Raw genomic sequence first — 20177 nt, forward strand, 5'->3', positions numbered from 1 at the left:
TTATTCAATCTATCCTGGTGCTATCACCCAATAAATCAGTAATGTAATGTACCCCATCTGTTCTAAGCATCATCCTGGGACCTTGGATGGTTCATGGTTCAGGATACAAAAAGAAAAACAAAGGTCAGGCATTATCCTGATTCTTTGGCACCCTGTTCAGGCCATTTCAAAGCACTTTACAGACTTCGGTATAATTCTGTGATTGGTGCTGGAATATTGGAAATGTAACAGTCAATTTGCACACAACAAGCTCCCACTGGTAGTAATGTTTTAATAATCAGATAATGTGATTTTTAATGTTGCTTGGAGGAATGTATCTTGAATCTACAACCTTCTGACACAGAGGCATGACCTACTGACTTAACACAGGATACAGTAATGTTGTCAATACACAGCAACAATGCAAGAGATTCTGCGGAGGATGGAAATCCAGAATAACACACACAAAATGCTGGAGGAACTCGGCAGGTCAGGCAGCATCTACGGATGGGAAAAAACAGTTAACGTTTCAGACTGGGATCTAGGCTCCTGATGAAGGGTCGGCATGAAGGGTCTCAGCCCAGAATATCGCCCGTTTATTCGCCTCCATAGATGCTGCTGAGTTCCTCCAGCATTTTGTGCGCTACGTTGCAAACACAGCAATATTTCAAATGATAGCAACACTGCCAGAGCTTAGAGACATTTCCGGTTTACAGTAAAATTGCAGGTGCATAGTGTGGCATAATTTACATATTATTATTTAATTATTTATAGTTTTATATTGCTATATCTATACTCTATTCTTGGTTGGTGCAACTGTAATTAAACCCAATTTCCCTCGGGATCAATAAAGCATGACTATGACTATGACTATACTGCCAGGATATAATGGTATTGGCAAGTTACTACAGCAGTATCAGTTAGCAATGATATTGGATATATACAGTTCTATTGCACAGACATGTGCTTGTGGGACCTTTCTGTGCAAAAATACATGATTGTGCTTGCCTACCTTACATTCAGAATCCACTCATAAAAATATTTCTTCTAAAGCTCTTCAAAATCTTCCCACAATGTGAGAAGTCGCATTAGATTTGCCACAGGGTCTTCCAAGCACTAGGTGGTGCTGTTGATGAAGAAATACATCAGCCAGAGGACAAAGAACTCATTTTAAAGGGCAGATGTTCTGTTTGTGTGGCCCGGCCATTACCACAGAAAGAACAGGTGAAATCTTCCTGCATTTCATGTTCCTCAGGTGCAATTACTGCACAGAAGGGCATTAATACTGCTACACCCTCATCTTGGTTCTGAGAAACATTTTAAGATAGATTTGCTTACTTTGCTACTGCTATTCATCCTCACTGTGAGTTGTAACTTGGCATTCAAGGATTAACTAATGTTAGTCATAGAGTCATATAGCACAGAAACAGGCCCTTCAGCCCATCTAGCCTGTGCCGAACTCTTATTCTGCCTAGTCCCATCAAACATTTTACAGAGCTTAACCTCTTCAATCGCTGTTTCACCAATGGGTTAGCACAGAAAAAGGCCATTCAGCCCATTGACCATCATGGTCAACGCCTATTTAAACTGATTCTACTATTTTTATTATTGAGTTACTATTATTTAAAAAGAATTCCCATTTTATTCACCACACTTTCCCACATTGCTGAGAATGGTGAAAGACATTGAAAGAGAAGGTGGGTGAAAGCCTCTTCCACTGCCACTGGAGGAGTTCCAGGACCTGGGAACAAAACTGGGGATAGGTACAAACCATTCCGGAGGGAAGTGCAGAGTTCTATTCCTATCCTCAGATTCCACCACTCACTTACAGACTTGGGGCAACTTCCAGTGATGAGTTAATGCATTAGAGATGAGAGAAACCAGAACACCCAGAGGAAACCCAGGCACCTACAGGAAGAGCATGGACAATACCAGAGGTCCAAATTGAACCTGGGCCTTTGAACACTGAGGCAGCAGCATGAAGGTAAGGCAACATTACTGTCCGTGCCCTCTGTAAGTCACATAATGCCTGTGGCCTTTCTGCAATTGGCTGTAATATAGTCACATGCGCAACAGGCACTTACGTCCTACCATTGAATGAAATCAGCATCGATCACTGTTAACTCATTCACCCAGCTTGGCTCTGTGTTCTCTTACATTCTCAAAAACACCTGACATTTCACATCTGACATTGATGTCAGATTTGAAATGATTGATTGTGTTGGTACCAATTATGAATCTGATGTCAGTGTTTAATCCCCTAAAACCTATCTCTGCCAGCAGAAGATGATTATATCAATATCTTCTTTTAATTCCTTTCAAAGTATTCATTGTAAGTACTGGCACATTGATTCACCCAAAGGCAACACAAAAGCAGACCCTACAGCACTCGCCCTGTGTCCCACCCCTGACAACACGATTATTACCTGTCCCAAGATGATAGGAGATGTTGGCATGCTGACATTGGTACTGGTTTGGCAAGGAATTCATTTGAAAGAAAGTCGCTGGATCTTTGTTCTCAATAATTTGAACCTTGGAATCCACTTCTCCAAAGCAAAGGTCTTCCGCTGTGATGTTGGCACAGGATGGTAAGATTTTGTTCACCACAATAATTATGACCTGTGCCTTGCACTCCTTTTCACGATGTGGTTCTGGAGCAGCAAAGATATGCAGCATGATCTTATATAATTCTGGTCCACCCATGTTGCCTGTAATGGATTAAATAAGATTATGTAACTCTGCATGAATGAGAAACATCGTGAATGAGACTGAGTTAAAACTGTGTTTATTCCCATCTGCATATTCACCACCCTACCTGTATCTCCTTCTTCAAAATACCCTTTACAACCTACTTCCTTCACCAAGTTTGGTCTGGTATTTCCACATGGACTTTGTAAGAACCCAAGAGATGGCTCATACTTGAATCTGGGTAATAAGACAATCTACTTGAGGAACACAGCGGGTCAGACTGTGAGGCAAAGGGGCAGAGAAGATCCTGCATCAGGACCTCTTGTCGACTATCCATTTGCTTCCACAGATGCTGCCCGACCTACTGAGCTTCTGTGTGAAATTTTGTTTGACAATACTCTGGAGTTCCTTGAGATAACAGCTGAAAAATTGTAACTTTGCATCTGGCACGCATCGGACACCCAGGCGAGTCATACCAGCAGCACCCTCTGCTAAAGAGTCTCACCCTCAGCTTTATAGATGAATAAATGTTTTGGCTCAGAGAATCCTGGAGTCTTAGTGCACAACAGTATAGAAACAAGCCCTTCAGCCCAAACTGTCTATGCCAGCCTGAACTTCTGCCTTGTCCCATCGCAAGCACCCGGACCATGCCCCCCATACCCTTCTCATCCATGTAGCTATCCAATCTTCTCTGAAATGTTACAGCTGAACCCACTTCTGATACTTCTGAAGGCACACTTGCACCACCCTTTGCGTGAAGAATTTCTCCTTTAGATTCCCCTTGAATATTTCACTTTTCATCATAAACCTCTCGTTCTGGTCTCAACCAACCCACAGAGAGAAATCCTGCAAGTATTCATCCTATCTATAACTGTCATAATTTTGTATACCTCTATAAGATAAACCTCCATTCTCCTGCACTCCAGGGGATGGAGTCCCAACTTATTTAACCTTTCCTTTTGCATTGAATCAAATTAATTTTTGTTTGGTTTGCTATTGTCCTTCCATGAATTGCTTTGACATCACTGGGGTGCGGACCTCTGGGATTAAGTGTGCCGATGTTTGACAAGGCTACAATTACTAAGCCAGGCACAGGTTAATAATTATATTTTGCTGACATTGTTCATCCCTCTACACTGTTTGCTTGGTAAACCCTTTCAAATAAAAGAACACATTGCTATCTACCACCAGCTGGTTAAGGCGGGTGAGTGGCCCACGCCTTTGAGGGAGCTCTGAATATTCCCAATACACAGTGGCTCAGCTTTGGCCTCACTCCAGCAGCCCAGTCCCAGACACACCCCAGGAGCTCAGTCCCAAACACGCTTCAGGAGCCCAGCTTTGGCCGCATTCCAGGAACCCAGTCCCTGACACATTCCAGGAGCACAGTTCCAGACACACTCCAGGAGCTCAGACACACTTCCAGAGCCCTGACCCATACACAGTTCAGAAGCCCAGCTTTGGCCACGTTCCTGGACTCCAATCTTAGACACACATCAGAAGTAAAGCTTTGGCCACACACCCCACCTACAGCTCACATTCCGAGCTAAAGAAAGAGCCAAAGGCTGAACCATCATGATTCCATACAATCAGAAGCTGGATTATTGGTGCTTTACTGAATGTTTTGGGAATACTACATGAAATTACCGTATATTCCCCAAATATTGTTGCACCACAGAATAAGTGGTTTGATTTATTAACATTGTGTGATGATGCCACTCACCGATTCTCTCATCATCACTGTGTACAGTGGAGAGCATTCTACCTGGTTGCATCATCTGCACCTGGTATGGAGGGGCCAGTGCACAGGGTCGGGAAGAACTGCTGAAAGTTGTAAGTTCAGTCAGTTCCATCATGGGCACGAGCCTCCCTGGCATCAAGGACATCTTCAACAGGCAACCCCGGAAAAATGCGGCATTCATCGTTAAGGACCCCCACATTGCAGGACATGCCCTCTTTTCATTACTATCATCGGGGAGCAGGCACAGGAGCCTGAAGACGCACACTCAATGTTTTAGGAAGAGCTTCATATATATATATACACACACACACATATATATATATATATATATATATATATATATATAGGGTTTCTTCTTTTATGTTACTGCGTAGGCTAAGCAAAACGGCTTCTTTGTTATGTTATAATTAAAATGGCTTTTCTGTAATAATAAGGAGTTCTCTCTCCCTCTGCTTGTTTGGGTTATATTATTGATAAGAGAGAGAACGAACCAATTGGGATAGATGTTATTCTTTCTTGGGTGTCTGTAAGCTATTGTTTCGTGGGGTTTTGGGGCAGAAGGGGAAGGCGGACAGAGAGAGGAGACGCAATGCTGTAAGCTGGCCGAGGGGACGGACCCCGAGCAGGACTGCGAGGCCCAGGGTCTTCGGCGAGAAGAGGAGACGAAGACAGACTCGTGTGGAGCATCTGGTCGACCAATGTGGTTGGTCCCAGGAGGTCAGAGGGGATCAAACGATGGAAAGAGGACCCCGTTACTTGAGCTCTAACTGTTGTGCACGAAGTGGTTGAACTTTGATAAGTCTGGTGCCTTTTACTGTCCTTTTATATTTTATCTCTAATAATTACACACATATATATATATGAGAGAGAGAGAGAGAATTTACAGGTATTTTGTGTTTTGTACTGTACAACAAATTTCACAACATACAGTATGTCAGTGACATTAAACCTGATTCTGTTTCTGATTCCAATTCTGATCAGCGATCATGCAATACAAAGCACTTGCTTACCCAGCACACTGAGGTCACTCTCCTCCAGAGTCTTGTTAAGGTAGAAGACCCCAGATCGCTCATCAATTCTGAACCAGTGATGTCGGAATCCACTCAATAGATTGTTGCAAAAGCCAAAGTAAGCCATGTGGTCTCCCTCATCGGGTAAAGCGTAGACCTGGAGGAGTGGAGTGTCTGCTGGCTGGCCAATGTATACTGTGGCTTCGTAGGTCTTCCTGGGGAAGTATAATCCAAGGGCAGCTGGATAGGAAAACAGAAACACAAAAGATACTGCAGATGTTTAAAATCTTGAACAACACGCACAAAATGCTATGGGAGTTCAGCAAGTTAGGCAGCACCTATGGAATGGAATAAAGAGTTGCTGTTTCGAGCTGAGACCCTTCATCCACACCTTTCACACTAAGCCATTTTATCAGTCAGTCAGATAGTGAAGGTGGTCTTGAGGCAGAGCGGATGATTATCAATAATTAAAGGGGGATTTTGATCAGGTGGGTAAGTGGGCTGAGGAATGGCAAATAAAGTTTAATTCAGGTAAATACGAGGCATTGTACTTTGGGAAGACATATCAGGGTAGGACTTTCACAATGAATGACAAACTAGGATATTCACTCATCCCGGGGGCAGTTCCCCAAATTGCTCATCCAACTAGTGTCAATGAAAGACATTTTCCAGATATTATCTGTTTCTCTTTGCAGGAGCTTGCTGTGCACAATTTGGCCATTGCCTAACAGTGACTACACTCCAGAAGCACATCAATAGTCCTAAACCACCCCGGGATGTCCTCATTATATTACTGTTGTAATGTAAAGGGATGTCTTTCTTTGCACACACCTTTTATTTCCATTCCCCAGTTCTGCAAAAAAAAAGCCTAACAAGTTTCTTTTGAAGTAAATTAGGGCAAAGCTACTGACAGGAGGGTCAATAGTACCAAAATGGTTTTAATTGGTATCTGCTCTTTTTCAAACAGTATCTCAGGGATCAAGGATGGAGGATGAAGGATAAACTTTATTCTCCATATACATTTTCATGTATTGGGAAATTACTGTGTTGAGTTGGCATGAGTACAACAGAAAACAATAACATTCAACAACTATAAAGAATAAAGAATTACATAAAGTTTGAAGTACAGATATGAAATAAAATGCCCGTAAGTACCAGCATGTATTTGCAATGCAGAGAGCATTATAAAATGTGGTTTAAAGTATTTACAGTGAGTTCAGTGACAGGGGTAATGGATAGAGGGGTTTGGCTGATCAGTTTAACTACCTGGGAGAAGAAACTTTAAGATGGTGTGAATGTTTTGTTTTTATAACCCTACAGTGTTTTTCAGGAGCGAGCTTTTGGAAAAGGCAGTTTGCTGGGTGGGTAGTGTCTGAAATTATTTTTCCTGCCTTTTTGTCCTGGGCACATAGAAGTCTTGCAGTGACGGTAGACTGCAGCCAGTGACTTTTTCTGCCATCCTGATAGTCTGCTGTAGGTATTGTATACTGTGAGAGGATGTTGCACCAAACCAGACAGTAATGGCTGATGTGAGGATGCTGGCTATGATGGCAGTGTAGAATTTCAATAGTATGTTCTGGGGAAGATGCAGCCTGTCCTAGACACTGTGGCTATCATTAGCACCTTGTCAATGGTGTATAACAGTGCATCGAAAGATGAAAGCTCATCTAGACCTGTGATAAGGGAAGACAATACTCTAATTGAAGAAATCTATCCCAGACCATCAATGGAAGATTATTAATAAAATAAATCAATGTTGCCCTTTTAATGGCATTAGCAAACCCGTTAACCAATGTGCGATGATTCTTTGTAGTGCATGTGGATATGATTACATTAATAAGGCAGCTTCACTTCCAGTAAAATGCACCCCTCTGCTGTATCTGAAGATCACCATTTCAACTTGAGAGGGCACCCAGTCAGAAGTTGTAATATCATCTGCCCCTTGAAAGCAGAAGCACTCAATGTATGTGAAGTTGAGCCGACTAAAGGACATCACATTTGGTGTTCACAAATGTGGTTTCCATGTTGGACATCTTATTAGTACGGCCAGAGCACAGGGTGGGAGATGAGGGTCCAGACTCTAGGCTGCATCAGTACAGTGAACCTCAATGCCCTGTACTACCATGTATTGTTAAAATATTAGCTTTAGTTGTCATATATACATTAAAACATAGAGTGAAGTGCATCATCTGATCAGTGAGGATTGTGATGGGCAGCGCGCAAGTGTCGCCACACATCCAGTACCAACATAGTATGCCACAACTTACTAACCCTAACCCTTATTCGATGCAATGTAGGAGGAAACCTGAGTACTCAGAGGAAACCAACACGGTCATGATGAGAAACGGCAAATTCTTTACAGATGTCTGCGGTTATTGAACCCTGAATTAGTGATCGCTGGTGCTGTAATAGCATTATGTTACTGTGCCATCCTGGCTTCTGTACAGTGGGAGTGTATGGGGTGTCAGGGAAGGGTAGCACCTCTGGTGGGGGAACATGTCGCATCCTTTTCAGGGCGGTTAGTCCACCTTTGGTCCCCACCTGGCACTCAGCTCTCGCCTGTGGCTCCCCGTAGCTGTCTGCATGCAACAGTGGCCACACCCCAGGCAATGGCTTCAACAAGCTGGCCAAACCAGGTGAGGGTAGCCGACGGGTCTCAAACCCTCGGTGAGACAGGGAGTTGTCTATCCCAGCATGTGAAGACAGACTCCGGCGGATTGAGCGGACGAGACTAATGGAAGGTCCAACGGTCAAGAAGGCGGTCTCTGCAAACGTCGTGGAATACGTAGAGCACAAGATACAGAAGATGTCCTGGTCATCCACTGCGCCTAGTCCCATCTCCAGCCGTCTCGACTCTTGTCTTGCCACTGGATCCAGATGGGAATTGGGAAGAGAGAGTGAGGCTGACGCTGCACAACTCTCCCTCACTTAAATCCAAATCAAGTGCTAGTCTCAGCACCATCAACCAGCTGGTGGCACAGTGACATCAGCGCCGGACACCAGGAGCAAAGATTCCTGAGTTTGAATCCAGTCGAGCTGCTCCCAGGCACGCTTTCCATCCGTGCCGGGTTGAGTGTCAAGCTAGCAACTCGACCTCGTACAAAGTGCTAATGGTGTCGAGGTCTTCATCAATGACGATGGACGAACCTTACAGTGGGAAGTAAAGAAAGAGAGACTGGAACCTGGAACAACACGAGCTGGAGGAACTCAACAGGTCTGGCAGCAGCAGCTATGGAGGGAAAAGGACATTCAACATTCCTTGTCAAAACTCTTCATCTGGAATCTGGATTGAAATCAGGTCTGAGACCCACTCCACAGATTCTTTGTATTTGATCCAGTCTCTAGTCATGTTCATGGTTACTATGTCAATCGCTACTCTTGGTCACCCGTCACCCTGAGACATGACAGGACAGAGCCTCCTTCCACAGCACCTTATACCCTGAAATTAAGCAGGGCAAGTGTTTTTGGAGGATTCCCAGCTGCTAAGATGGAGCTTCTGTACAAAGCCAAGGGAAAGCAGCACTGAGAGAAACAGCACATCCAGACTAAATGTTAAATCTCACACGTGGCCATAAATAATCCATGGAATTCTCCTGAAGAGCAGGCACCATGGACAATATTTACACATCAGCCAACACCAGAAAGGTCAGATTTGCCTAATAAGCAGCAGGTCTGTTGGAGCTATAGATGAACTGGATACCTCAGGAGTGAAATGTTCATTTTCTGTAGAGTTGTTTGGAAAATCATGAAAGATATTTTCAAAATGATAACTTTTTGTTTCAAAACACACTGCTCAATTCTGCTGCACATTAAGTTATTCTGAAATAAACAGACCCCCCATAAAACAAAACAGCAGTGATTCCCAAATGTTTTACATTAATCAGTCTTAAAACAAATACTTTATGTTTTCTTGTCCTCCTCTCTCATGCAGCAGGAAAACAGGCCATTCAGCCCCAGTAAATCATAACAACTGTCAAATACCCAGGTACACTATCTTACACTGATCCCATTTCATTCTCCCCATATTTTCTACACCAAGAAAGTTACAGGAGGTCCAGGTATGACCTCCAGAAAGCCATCACATGGGCAAAGCAGCAATTCCAGACTAAAGCCCTCCCCACCATTGAACATGTCTACATGAAACACTGTCGCAGGAAAGCAGCATCCATCATCAGGGACCCCCACCGCCCAGGACAAGCATTCTTCTTGCTGCTGCCATCTGGAGGGAGGAACAGGAGCCTCAGGACTCACACCACTGGTTTCAGGAACAGTTATTACCCCTCAACCATCAGTCTCTTGAACCAAAGGAGATAACTTCACTCAGCTTCACTCACCCCATCACTGAACTATTTCCACAACCAATGGACTCACTTTCAAGGACTCTTCATCTCATGTCCTTGATATTTATTGCTTATTTATTTATAAATAAAGCGATGCTGCAGACTGTAACATCGAAACAGTGAGTTGTTGGTCTCTCCCCTCACTGTGGAAGGAGTGATACCTCTCTCCCTCGTTAGTGAGAGAGAGATCCTATGGAATGTCAAAGTGCTGGGTTGTGGACTGAAGTTTTTGATAGACTTTAGATCATGGTCTCCTTGGGGGCTTTGCTATTGCTTGCACAGTAGGTGGGGGGAGCTGGTGCTTCCTACTGGAAGAAGTAGAGGGAGGGGGAGGAGGAGAAGGAGAAGTGAGGGGAAGGATTGATACTTTGCTGCTGCTTGTGCATGGGTTGGGGAGGGGGGCTTTGGCGTTCTAATGTTTTTCTGTCATTCATTCATTCGGGTTTTCTTCCATTTCATGGATGTCCGTGAAGAGTAAGAATTCCATGTTGTATACATAAATGGAACCATGGAAACATTATTATTGTTTCTTTCCTTTTGTATTTGCACAGCTTGTTGTCTTTTGCACACTGGTTCAATGACCAAGTTGGTGCAGTCTTTCATCGATTCTGTTATGGTTAATTATTCTGTGGATTTACTGAGTATGCCTGCAAAACAATGAATCACAGGGTTGTACACGGTGACATACATTGTACTTTGACAATAAATTTACTTTGAACTTTGAATTATCTCGAGAAGCTCTACTAGCAACTTGAACTAATATCGCTATCAATTAAAGGCTTCAATCCAGTTTCACATAATTGAATAATCGCTTAATTGTGCTGAGGCCTGGCAGGTAGTTCTCTACAAAACACTTGTGCAATGCCAGTGCACAAATGAGGGTATCCTGAGTTTCATGCCTGTGCAATGCAGCCAAACACACAGGTTGCCAATTGGCCATTCGTGGAGGCTTATGTTCCCCACCAGGACCCCTTACTGATTCCACAGCGGTTTCTGTGAAATACTGAAGCAAGAGTACCAATACCAGAGGCTTCAGCTTTAAACTAGCCGTGCCTACTGCATCCAATGTGGCCCCACTCATGTGAATGGATCTGCTGATCTATGTACAAACCAGAAATGAAACGGTGCAGCCTGCTTGTATTTTGGTTTCAGTCAACCCATATGCTGAATGTGTTTTCAAAGTAAGTACATTCAGTGGCCACTTTATTAGGTGCATCTGTACACCTGCTTCTTAATGCAAATATCTAATCAGCCAATCATGGGGCAGCAACTCTATACATAAAAGCAGGCAAACATGGGCAAGAAGTTCAGTTGTTGTTCAGACCAAACATCAGATTTGGGAAGAAATGTGATCTAAGTGACTTTGACAGTAGAATGATGTTGGTGCCAGAGTGGGTAGTTTGAGTATCTAAGAAATTGCTGATCTCCTGGGATTTAATGCACAACAGACTCTAGAGTAGAAAACAATGCAAAAAGCAAAAAATAAAATCCAGTGAGCAGCATATCTATGGGTGAAAACACCTGGTTAGAGAGGTCAGAGGAGAATGGCCAAACTAGTTCAGGCTGACAGGAAGGCAACAGTCACTCAAATAACCACGCGTTACAACAGTGGCGTGCAGAAGAGCACCTCTGAATTCACGACACAGTGAACCTTGAAGTAAAGGGGCCTCAGCAGCAGAAGACCACAAACATACAAACAGAGGCCACTTTATTAAGTACAGGGGGCCACTGAGTGTATATTTTTAATGACTCAAAATGCATTTCAAACTTTTCTAAATGCTTTCCATCATCTTTGAATCAGTGGACCAAGCCTTCTGGGAATACAAGCATGAAACTCTGGTTGTGCCGGCAACGGGAGAGGTTTCAATCATGTTGGAAGCTGCAGAAGGAAAGCATTGCTGTTTCACCAACTAGGTTGAGCACAATTTGGCCCAATGAATATATTAAAACAGTTTGGCACAGCCTAGATGGGCAGAAGAGCCTGTTTTTATGCTCAAACAACAGGAATTCTGCAGATGCTGGAAATTCAAGCAACACACATAAAAATTGCTGGTGAACGCAGCAGGCCAGGTGGGGTGATATACTGCGTCCGGTGCTCCCGATGTGGCCTTTTATATATTGGCGAGACCCGACGCAGACTGGGAGACCGCTTTGCTGAACATCTACGCTGTCTGCCAGAGAAAGCAGGATCTCCCAGTGGCCACACATTTTAATTCCACATCCCATTCCCATTCTGACATGTCTATCCACGGCCTCCTCTACTGTAAAGATGAAGCCACACTCAGGTTGGAGGAACAACACCTTATATTCCGTCTGGGTAGCCTCCAACCTGATGGCATGAACATTGACTTCTCTAACTTCCGCTAAGGCCCCACCTCCCCCTCGTACCCCATCTGTTACTTGTTTTTATACACACATTCTTTCTCTCACTCTCCTTTTTCTCCCTCTGTCCCTCTGAATATACCCCTTGCCCATCCTCTGGGTCCCCCCCCTTGTCTTTCTTCCCGGACCTCCTGTCCCATGATCCTCTCATACCCCTTTTACCTATCACCTGTCCAGCTCTTGGCTCCATCCCTCCCCCTCCTGTCTTCTCCTATCATTTTGGATCTCCCCCTCCAACTTTCAAATCCCTTACTCACTCTTCCTTCAGTTAGTCCTGACGAAGGGTCTCGGCCTGAAATGTCGACTGCACCTCTTCCTAGAGATGCTGCCTGGCCTGCTGCGTTCACCAGCAGCTTTTATGTGTGTTGCCTGTTTTTATGCTGTAGTGTTCTATGACTCTATGACTGTAAAAGGGGGTAAATTGGAAATTCCTTCCGAAATCACCCTGCTGCTCAGTCCTCTTTTAAAATGCTCTCCACAGCTTACTTCTGACCAAGAATTTTGGTCCCGTGGTTTGGCGGCAAATTTTGTTCATTATGGTTCCTGATAAGCACCTTCAGGGGTTTCACCAAATTAGGGGTGCTAATATTCAGTAGATACAGATGGTTGTTCCACAGGGAATTATCTCAAATGCTTATCCCCCTCAACACTAATTTTATAGTGACAATTCAAATTTCTATCTATTTATCGACTAAATTCATGAACAGTTTCAGAGTAGTGTTTACCAAGGTATGAAAGGCATTTGTATATTTCACAAAAGTCAGTGATCCATCAGCTGGCCTGGACTGTTGGCTGCAAATTTGCTTAGATCAGCTGCTTGACAACAGTCCTGTCACCCTCGCATTACATTTATCCCTGAGGCTTCCACAACTGCATACTGAAGATGGTGATCCTCAAACCAATAGCAGCAAAAATCAAGAAACACAAATCGCTCTTCACAAGGAATATTTTTGCCTATGGAGCTTTAAGTAAGCATTTTTTAACAAGGCAAATCTCCCTTTGCTCCCAAATTGTCAGCTGTGTCATTCAGGCCAATGTTTTTAATCGCAGTGAATCTCAGCCCTTCAGCCAGTTCCATCACAGCCACATCCCTCTCCACATCGAGGACATCTTCAAGAGGTGATGTCTAAAGAAGGTAGAATTCATCATGAAGAACCCTTCCCATTCAGCACTTGCCCTCTTCTCTTTACTATAATCAGGAAAGAGATTTGGGAGCCTTAAGACCATTCTCAATATTCAGGAACAGCTTCTTCCCCTTTGTTATCAGATTTCTGAATGGTCCATGAACCACCTCGTTATTCCTATTTTTGCACTATCTATCTATCTATCTATTTATTTATTTATTTGTTTGCAATTTAGAGCAATTTTACATCTTTTCCCTGTACTGCTGCTCAAAACAATACATGCAAGACAGTGATAATAAACCTGATTCTGATGTAGTGTAGCACATTGGCCAGTTCAGGGCAAATACCACCCCCCCAACACTCACAGAATGACTGACAGGTGATGAAGGCACCAATTACCAAAGCCCACCCCAATGATGGGTCCCAGACCAGGAACATTAACTATTTTTTATACTGCAATTGAAAATTTGTAAACTTAAAAACGTAGAAAAATTTTTTAAATTCTTAATGACAAATGATTTTTAACATTTAAACTGATAAAACAACATAAACCACTTGCAAAAGAGTAATTAAAACATTTAAAACAACAGCAATTAAATTCATTTTAATTAATCATTAAAATAGCGAAGGGGAAAAGAATGGTCAACGTTTCAGATCAGAAACCTACATTAGGACTCTATGCAGGATTTCAACCTGAAACAACAACAAATGCTTCCCTCCACAGATACCACTCGGCCTGCTGAGTATTTCCAGCAGATCATTTGTTGACAAAAAGTGATTGTTTAATTCCTCTGTCAGTTCCTGTTATAAATTCTCTCATCTTTGTCTTTATGGGACCCACATTTGCCTTGGTTAGTCTTTTTTTTTTGTCATGTCATACAGAATCTCGTACAATTTAATGTGTTTTAAATCTTTTTGAGTAGACAATAAAAAAACTCCAGATTCTAGTACCTGCAGCCTCTTGTGTCTCCAGTAATTAAGACAAGCTCCAATTCCTCTTTACTTTCTCTAGCCAGTATTTTCTTCACATTGGGTTTCAACTGGTTTAATCTTGCATAAAATCAGCAGACAGGCTTCCTTGTCTTGGAACTGAGAGTCCTTTGGAAACTGCCGCTGCCTGTCTCTAATACAACATAGGGATGTTTGGCTTCCTGGATATCAGATACTTACCCTACCTCTAGGCAGCAAGTATGTCTTGGAATTGGCACTAGCTTGGGAATAGGAAAATTCAGCCCGAGTGAAATACCCCAGGAAGCGTCATAGGGAACTAACACAGAGCCACGTACAGCAGAAGGTTGACTCAAAATAATTTTTAAAATGAGCACTAGAGGGTGTATCAACATCTGGAGTCGATGTCCAGTGGGACCAATTTACATCGATTGCAAATTGAAAGCCAATTGAAACTGAAGATTGGGCAGACCTGACTTTGAAATCTGAGAAGCTGGAGCTACTGGATCTGGAGGTCACTTTGAGAGGGTGAACCCGATCTACAGTGTGCATATATAATCCCTAGGCTCCAACTACTTAAGATTAAAGTCACTTTGCTACAATTTACACTCAAAGGCTTTTAATGTCCTCTTTATAAACTTTCTTCAATACAAACTTTAACTTTCACCAAGTTAAAACTGAAGCTTCAATGACTTAACAATTCCTCTCCACGATAAACACTATGATTTTTTTTAGAGATACAGATCAGCAATAGGCTTTTCTGACCCAAAGAACCTGCACTGCCCAATTACACCCGTGTGACCAATTAACCTACTAACCTGCACATCTTTGGAATGTGGGAGGAAACTGGAGTACCTGGCAGAAACTCACACAGTTACGAGGAGAACACACTCCTTATAGACAGCGGTGGAATTGAACCTGAGTCACTGAAGACATAATAGTGTAATGCTAACTACTACTCTACCATGGCTTAAAGATTCATAGAGTGATACAATATAGACAGCCCCTTTCACCCAACCCATCCATCCTGACCAAGATGCCTACCTACACTAAACTCCTTTACCTGTGTTTGACCTTTATCCCCCTAAACCAAAGGTTCCTAAACTGGAATCCGCAGACCCCTCACTTAATAGTAGGGATCCATGGCATAGAAAGGGTTGGGAATCCCTGATCTAAACCTTTCCTATACATATACCTGTCCAAATCCTCTACAATACCCTCTGGCAGCTTGTTCCACATATCCACCACCTACTGGGGTGAAAAATTTGTCCCACAGAACCCCCCCTCTAAATCTCTCTCCTCTCACCATAAACCTATATAACCTCAAGTTTTAAAATCCCATACCTTGGAAGAAAGTTTATGACTATCTACCCTATCCATGCCCCTCAGAATTTTGTAAGTATCCATAAAGAAACCTCTCTCAGCCTTATTTGCTCAAGGGGAAACAGTCCCAAGCTATCCAGTCTCTCCTTATAACCCACGTCATATGAAGGACAATCATTCACCACCACTGTGTCAAGATCTCGGATCTTGCTCGCTACCAACACAGCTAGTCACACACACCGTGGCTGTTCAAATGCCTCACCGCTATTTTCAAAGGGGCACCTTGTAACTGTCAAAATATGCTGGCCAGGATACAGAGGTTAGAAACATAAAATTGAAAGCCTACAGCACAACACAGGCCCTTCAGCCCACAAAGCTGTGCCGAATATGTCCCTACCTTAGAAATTACCTAGGGTTACCCATAGCCCTCTATTTTTCTGAGCTCCATGTACCTGACCAGGAGCCTCTTAAAAGACCCTATCATATCCGACTCCAACCCCGTCGCTGGCAGCCCATTTCACGCACTCACCACTCTCTGCGTAAAAAACTTACCCCTGACATCTCTTCTGTACCTACTTCCAAGCACCTTAAAACTGTGCCCTCTCATGCTAGCCATTTTAGCCCTGGGAAAAAGCCTCTGACTATCCACACAATCAATGCCTCTCATCATCTTATACACCTCTATCAGGTCACCTCTCATCCTCCGTCGCTCCAAGGAAAAGAGGCTGAGTTCACTCAACCTGTTCTCATAAGGCATGCTCCCCAATCCAGGCAACATCCTTGTAAATCTCCTCTACATCCTTTCTATGATTTCCACATCCTTCCTATGGTGAGGTGACCAGAACTGAACACATTACTCCAAGTGGGGTCTGACCAGGGTCCTATACAGCTGCAACATTACCTCTCGGCTCCTAAACTCAATCCCATGATTGATGAAGGCCAATGCACCATATGCTTTCTTAACCGCAGAGCCAACCTGCGCAGCAGTTTTGAGTGTCCTATGGACTCGGACCCCAAGATCCCTCTGATCCTCCACACTGCCAAGAGTCTTGCCATTAATACTATATTCTGCCATCATATTTGACCTACCAAAATGAACCACCTCACACTTATCTGGGTTGAACTCCATCTGCCACTTCTCAGCCCAGTTTTGCATCCTATCAATGTCCCGCTGTAACTTCTGACAGCCCTCCACACTATCCACAACACCTCCAACCTTTGTGTCATCAGTAAATGGTGACCGACCTCCATGCAGAATATGACCTGTCTACAACCACTCTTTGCTTTCTGTGGGCAAGCCAGTTCTGGATCCACAAAGCAATAACCCCTTGAATCCCATGCCTCCTTACTTTCTCAATAAGCCTCACATGGGGCACCTTGTCAAATGCCTTGATGAAATCTATATACACTACATCTACTGCTCTACCTTCATCAATGTGTTTAGTCACATCCTCAAAAAAGGTTAAATGATAATTTTTTGCAATTGCACTAATTTGGTAAGTTTTGAAAAAAATTTAGTTTTTTTTAAAATAGGTACAAAAAAGTTTTCATTAGAAATGTACCTGTTTACTGATAGATTATGCAAAATTACTCTTTATTAATAAACAGCAATTAGTTCACAAAAGCAGCACAGTTGATAGAACTGCTTCCTCTCTGCTACCAAGACTCAAGTTTAATCCCCATCTTGACTGCTGTCTTTGTGGAGCTTGCCTGTTCTTCCTGTAAACGTGTGGGTTTTCCCTGGGTGTTCCAGCTTCCTCCCACATCCCAAATTCATGTGGAAGGTTAATTTGCCACTGTAAATTTCTCCTAGTATTTAGGTAAATGGTATTGTTGGGTGGGGAGGGGTGTGAAATTGAAATTAAACATGAGATGAATGTAAAAGGTTATTTGTTGATTAGCACAGACTTGGGCCAAAAGTTTTGTTCTCATGCTGTAGGACTCTATAGCTTGAAATATAGAAAAATTACTCAGGTAGCTGTGGTTACGAGAATGGGATACCCGATCTTAGACAATATGTAAATCTGATTATCTAATCTACTGCGGTGTGTGTGTGTGTCTGTATCTGTAAAAAAGTCAAAGACAGTAATAATCATATTTTAATTTGAATTTGTTCACTGTTTTGTAAATACTTGCTGCTTGTATTTTGTGTATTTTTGTGTGAATAAACTTTTGTAGTTTAAAAAAGGGTTGGGTTACAGTGGGGATTTTCTGAGAATGGTGCGCCCCCTATGGAATTGAGTGTTTTGTAGGTAGTAGTAACTGTATCTTAGTGTGAAATTGTTAAATCTTGTAAATCCCTGGAGTATGTATTTTCTGTGTTTTGAATGAATTTATATTTATAGTTTTGTAAAAAACTGTAGTAAGGTCACTCATGTGATTATACTTGGCACCCACCATCAGTCACTCGTTCCGAAATTCTCCAACAGATTGTAATAGTCATGATTTACCACAAGACGGAGTCACTGGCTCTCTCTAGATACACTACACCTAGCAACCCAAACCAAACAACCACCCCCCCCCTTCCACATGCATCCCTACATGAGCCATGAGTACCAATTTACAAAAGCTGTATTCTTTGTACTCAAACAGGGAAATGTATTTTAAACACCAGAGGAAGCTGTAAGTCACAAGAGCCGCTCACAATTACATCAGATCATTGCACTAAATGCACTTGGATCAATCCTAACTGGCTTTAGTGTACAATCTCTAGTGCTTCTTCAACCAAACATTCTGATTAAGGCCACTGTTTTTTAATCATAATATTTTCATAGAACATGTCGATAAAGCAATTAGGGGAGATGCCAAGGCCAAAGATTGATGGCATTGCCTTGGGAGAAGATGTGAAGTGTTTTTTTATAATCGAGCACAATCAAGACGCAGTGATGTTGAGATATCACCTCCAGCAGCCACATAAAACATGGTGCAAATTGCAGAAGAATGCCGTAAATTTATAAGGCTTTGTGTTCCTCAGTCTGTATCATATCACCGAGTTAAGAAGTTAAAAACTCAGTTTTAAAAGTTTCATCCCTGCTCTCAGATGTTATTTGGAATCTCAGTAATCTCCCGCAGTTCTCCAGAAAATCTGTATTCCTCCATGAGTGACCAGTCCAGCCATACGTTTTTGGTTACTCTACCACCAATGGCCAAGCTTTCAACTGCCTAAGTATCATCTTTACAACTCCCTCCCCAAACCTTACACCTCTTTATCCCTCTCCTCAATAAAGATATTTCCACTTTTGGCCAATGTTTCACTCCCTTCTTTAAAGATAATTCCTCTTTGTCCTATCTTCTGATCTGACTCAATGCTAAAGATCTTCGGCTGTGAACATGGGACACCATGGGGCGTTTTTGCCACATTAAAGTTCCTGTGTAAATAAAGATCATACTAAAGTCAATTAACTTTGAGTCCTTACGCATAATACATCAATCTGCTTGAGCTGTTCTCATCGCACTGTGTCCATGTATGTGAACCATATTGGATCAATTGCATGATTATGGCAAATGCATATGTGGTTGATCGATCGCACGGTAAATCAATTGGGCCTGCTACGCATGTGAGGCACTCCCTTTTGGTGCTGGCTTCCGAGTGTACAGGCTTTTCATCTTGGCAGGCCTACTTCGTTGCTCCTACACTTCAAGTTGCCCAGCATAAGCCATTATTAACATGGCTCGGTAAAACCGTTTAATCCTTCTACTCTGTTGTCGTTCTTGCTCTGTGCATACGTAACAATATGTCTCCCTACTCTTTACCAAATCTAACTACTCTCCACAATTTCCTTTTTGTGGAGTGGGTGAGCTCTGACATCAGTTTCTCCATCTCATTAATATCAGTGTCAGTCCTTCTCTTTTCTAATCTACAGAATGATGGGAAGTTCCAGTGTAACATCAGCTAATTGAGAGTTATGTGGAATCTAAGTGTTGCAATTGTCTTTTGCCCTTTTTACTATTAACATTTCAGAACACGGCAACGGAAATGAGATCCCTTCAGAATGAGAGAGGAGAGGCCATTGCTGGTTAGAGATAAATGTGCTGAATGGAAGAACCAGATTCGCTGCAGGCCATGGTTTAATGGTTTTCTGGACCTTTAGGGAATAATGGATCTTTGCAAGAGATTACAACCCTATAATCTCATCAAGGGCCTTAAATTGTGTTACAAATCATGAGAGTGGCCTCATTGCTGAACTCGGAGATGCGATTATATTGCTGAGATAATGTCACAGCTTGTATCAGGACTCTGCATGACTTGTCAATCCAGTGCAATATGGTCTGTGTGCAAATATCTACCACACCTCTCATTTCTACAGTGGGGGATTCCAAAAGTTAACAGAATTACATTTGTCATTTCTTTCCCGCAATATCACAAACCCTGTCTGGTTGGGAGATAATGTATACACTCAAAGCTAAATGAGAAAACAAGGGAGAACAGAATTGAATTTCAAAAACAATGACTTCCCTACAACCATTTGGTTCTTGAACCAATCTACAAATCCACACAACCTTAATCACTACCTCAGTATAGCAACACCTCGACCAATGCAATTTGTTTAATTTTGTTCTAATTGTTTTCTTTCCAGTATGATTTTGTACATTTCATTTTATTTAGAGAAATACCATAGGAACAGTCCAACAAGCCCGCACTGCT

At 42.6% G+C, this 20177-nt stretch overlaps 1 protein-coding gene across 1 annotated transcript in view; it reads right to left on the reverse strand.

Annotated features, from left to right (window-relative positions):
• The window catches only part of ret (ret proto-oncogene receptor tyrosine kinase), a 132299-nt gene that overhangs the window by 50405 nt on the left and 61717 nt on the right, over positions 1-20177 (reverse strand). Inside the window, exons 2-3 of the mRNA XM_063070535.1 lie at positions 5416-5655; positions 2406-2687 (exon numbers count right to left, since the gene is read on the reverse strand). Of these exons, the coding sequence (XP_062926605.1) occupies positions 2406-2687; positions 5416-5655 (522 nt within the window). The remainder of the gene's footprint in view (positions 1-2405; positions 2688-5415; positions 5656-20177) is intronic.

Source organism: Mobula hypostoma, chromosome 18 (assembly GCF_963921235.1).
Source record: "Mobula hypostoma chromosome 18, sMobHyp1.1, whole genome shotgun sequence".
Lineage (NCBI taxonomy): Eukaryota > Metazoa > Chordata > Chondrichthyes > Myliobatiformes > Myliobatidae > Mobula > Mobula hypostoma.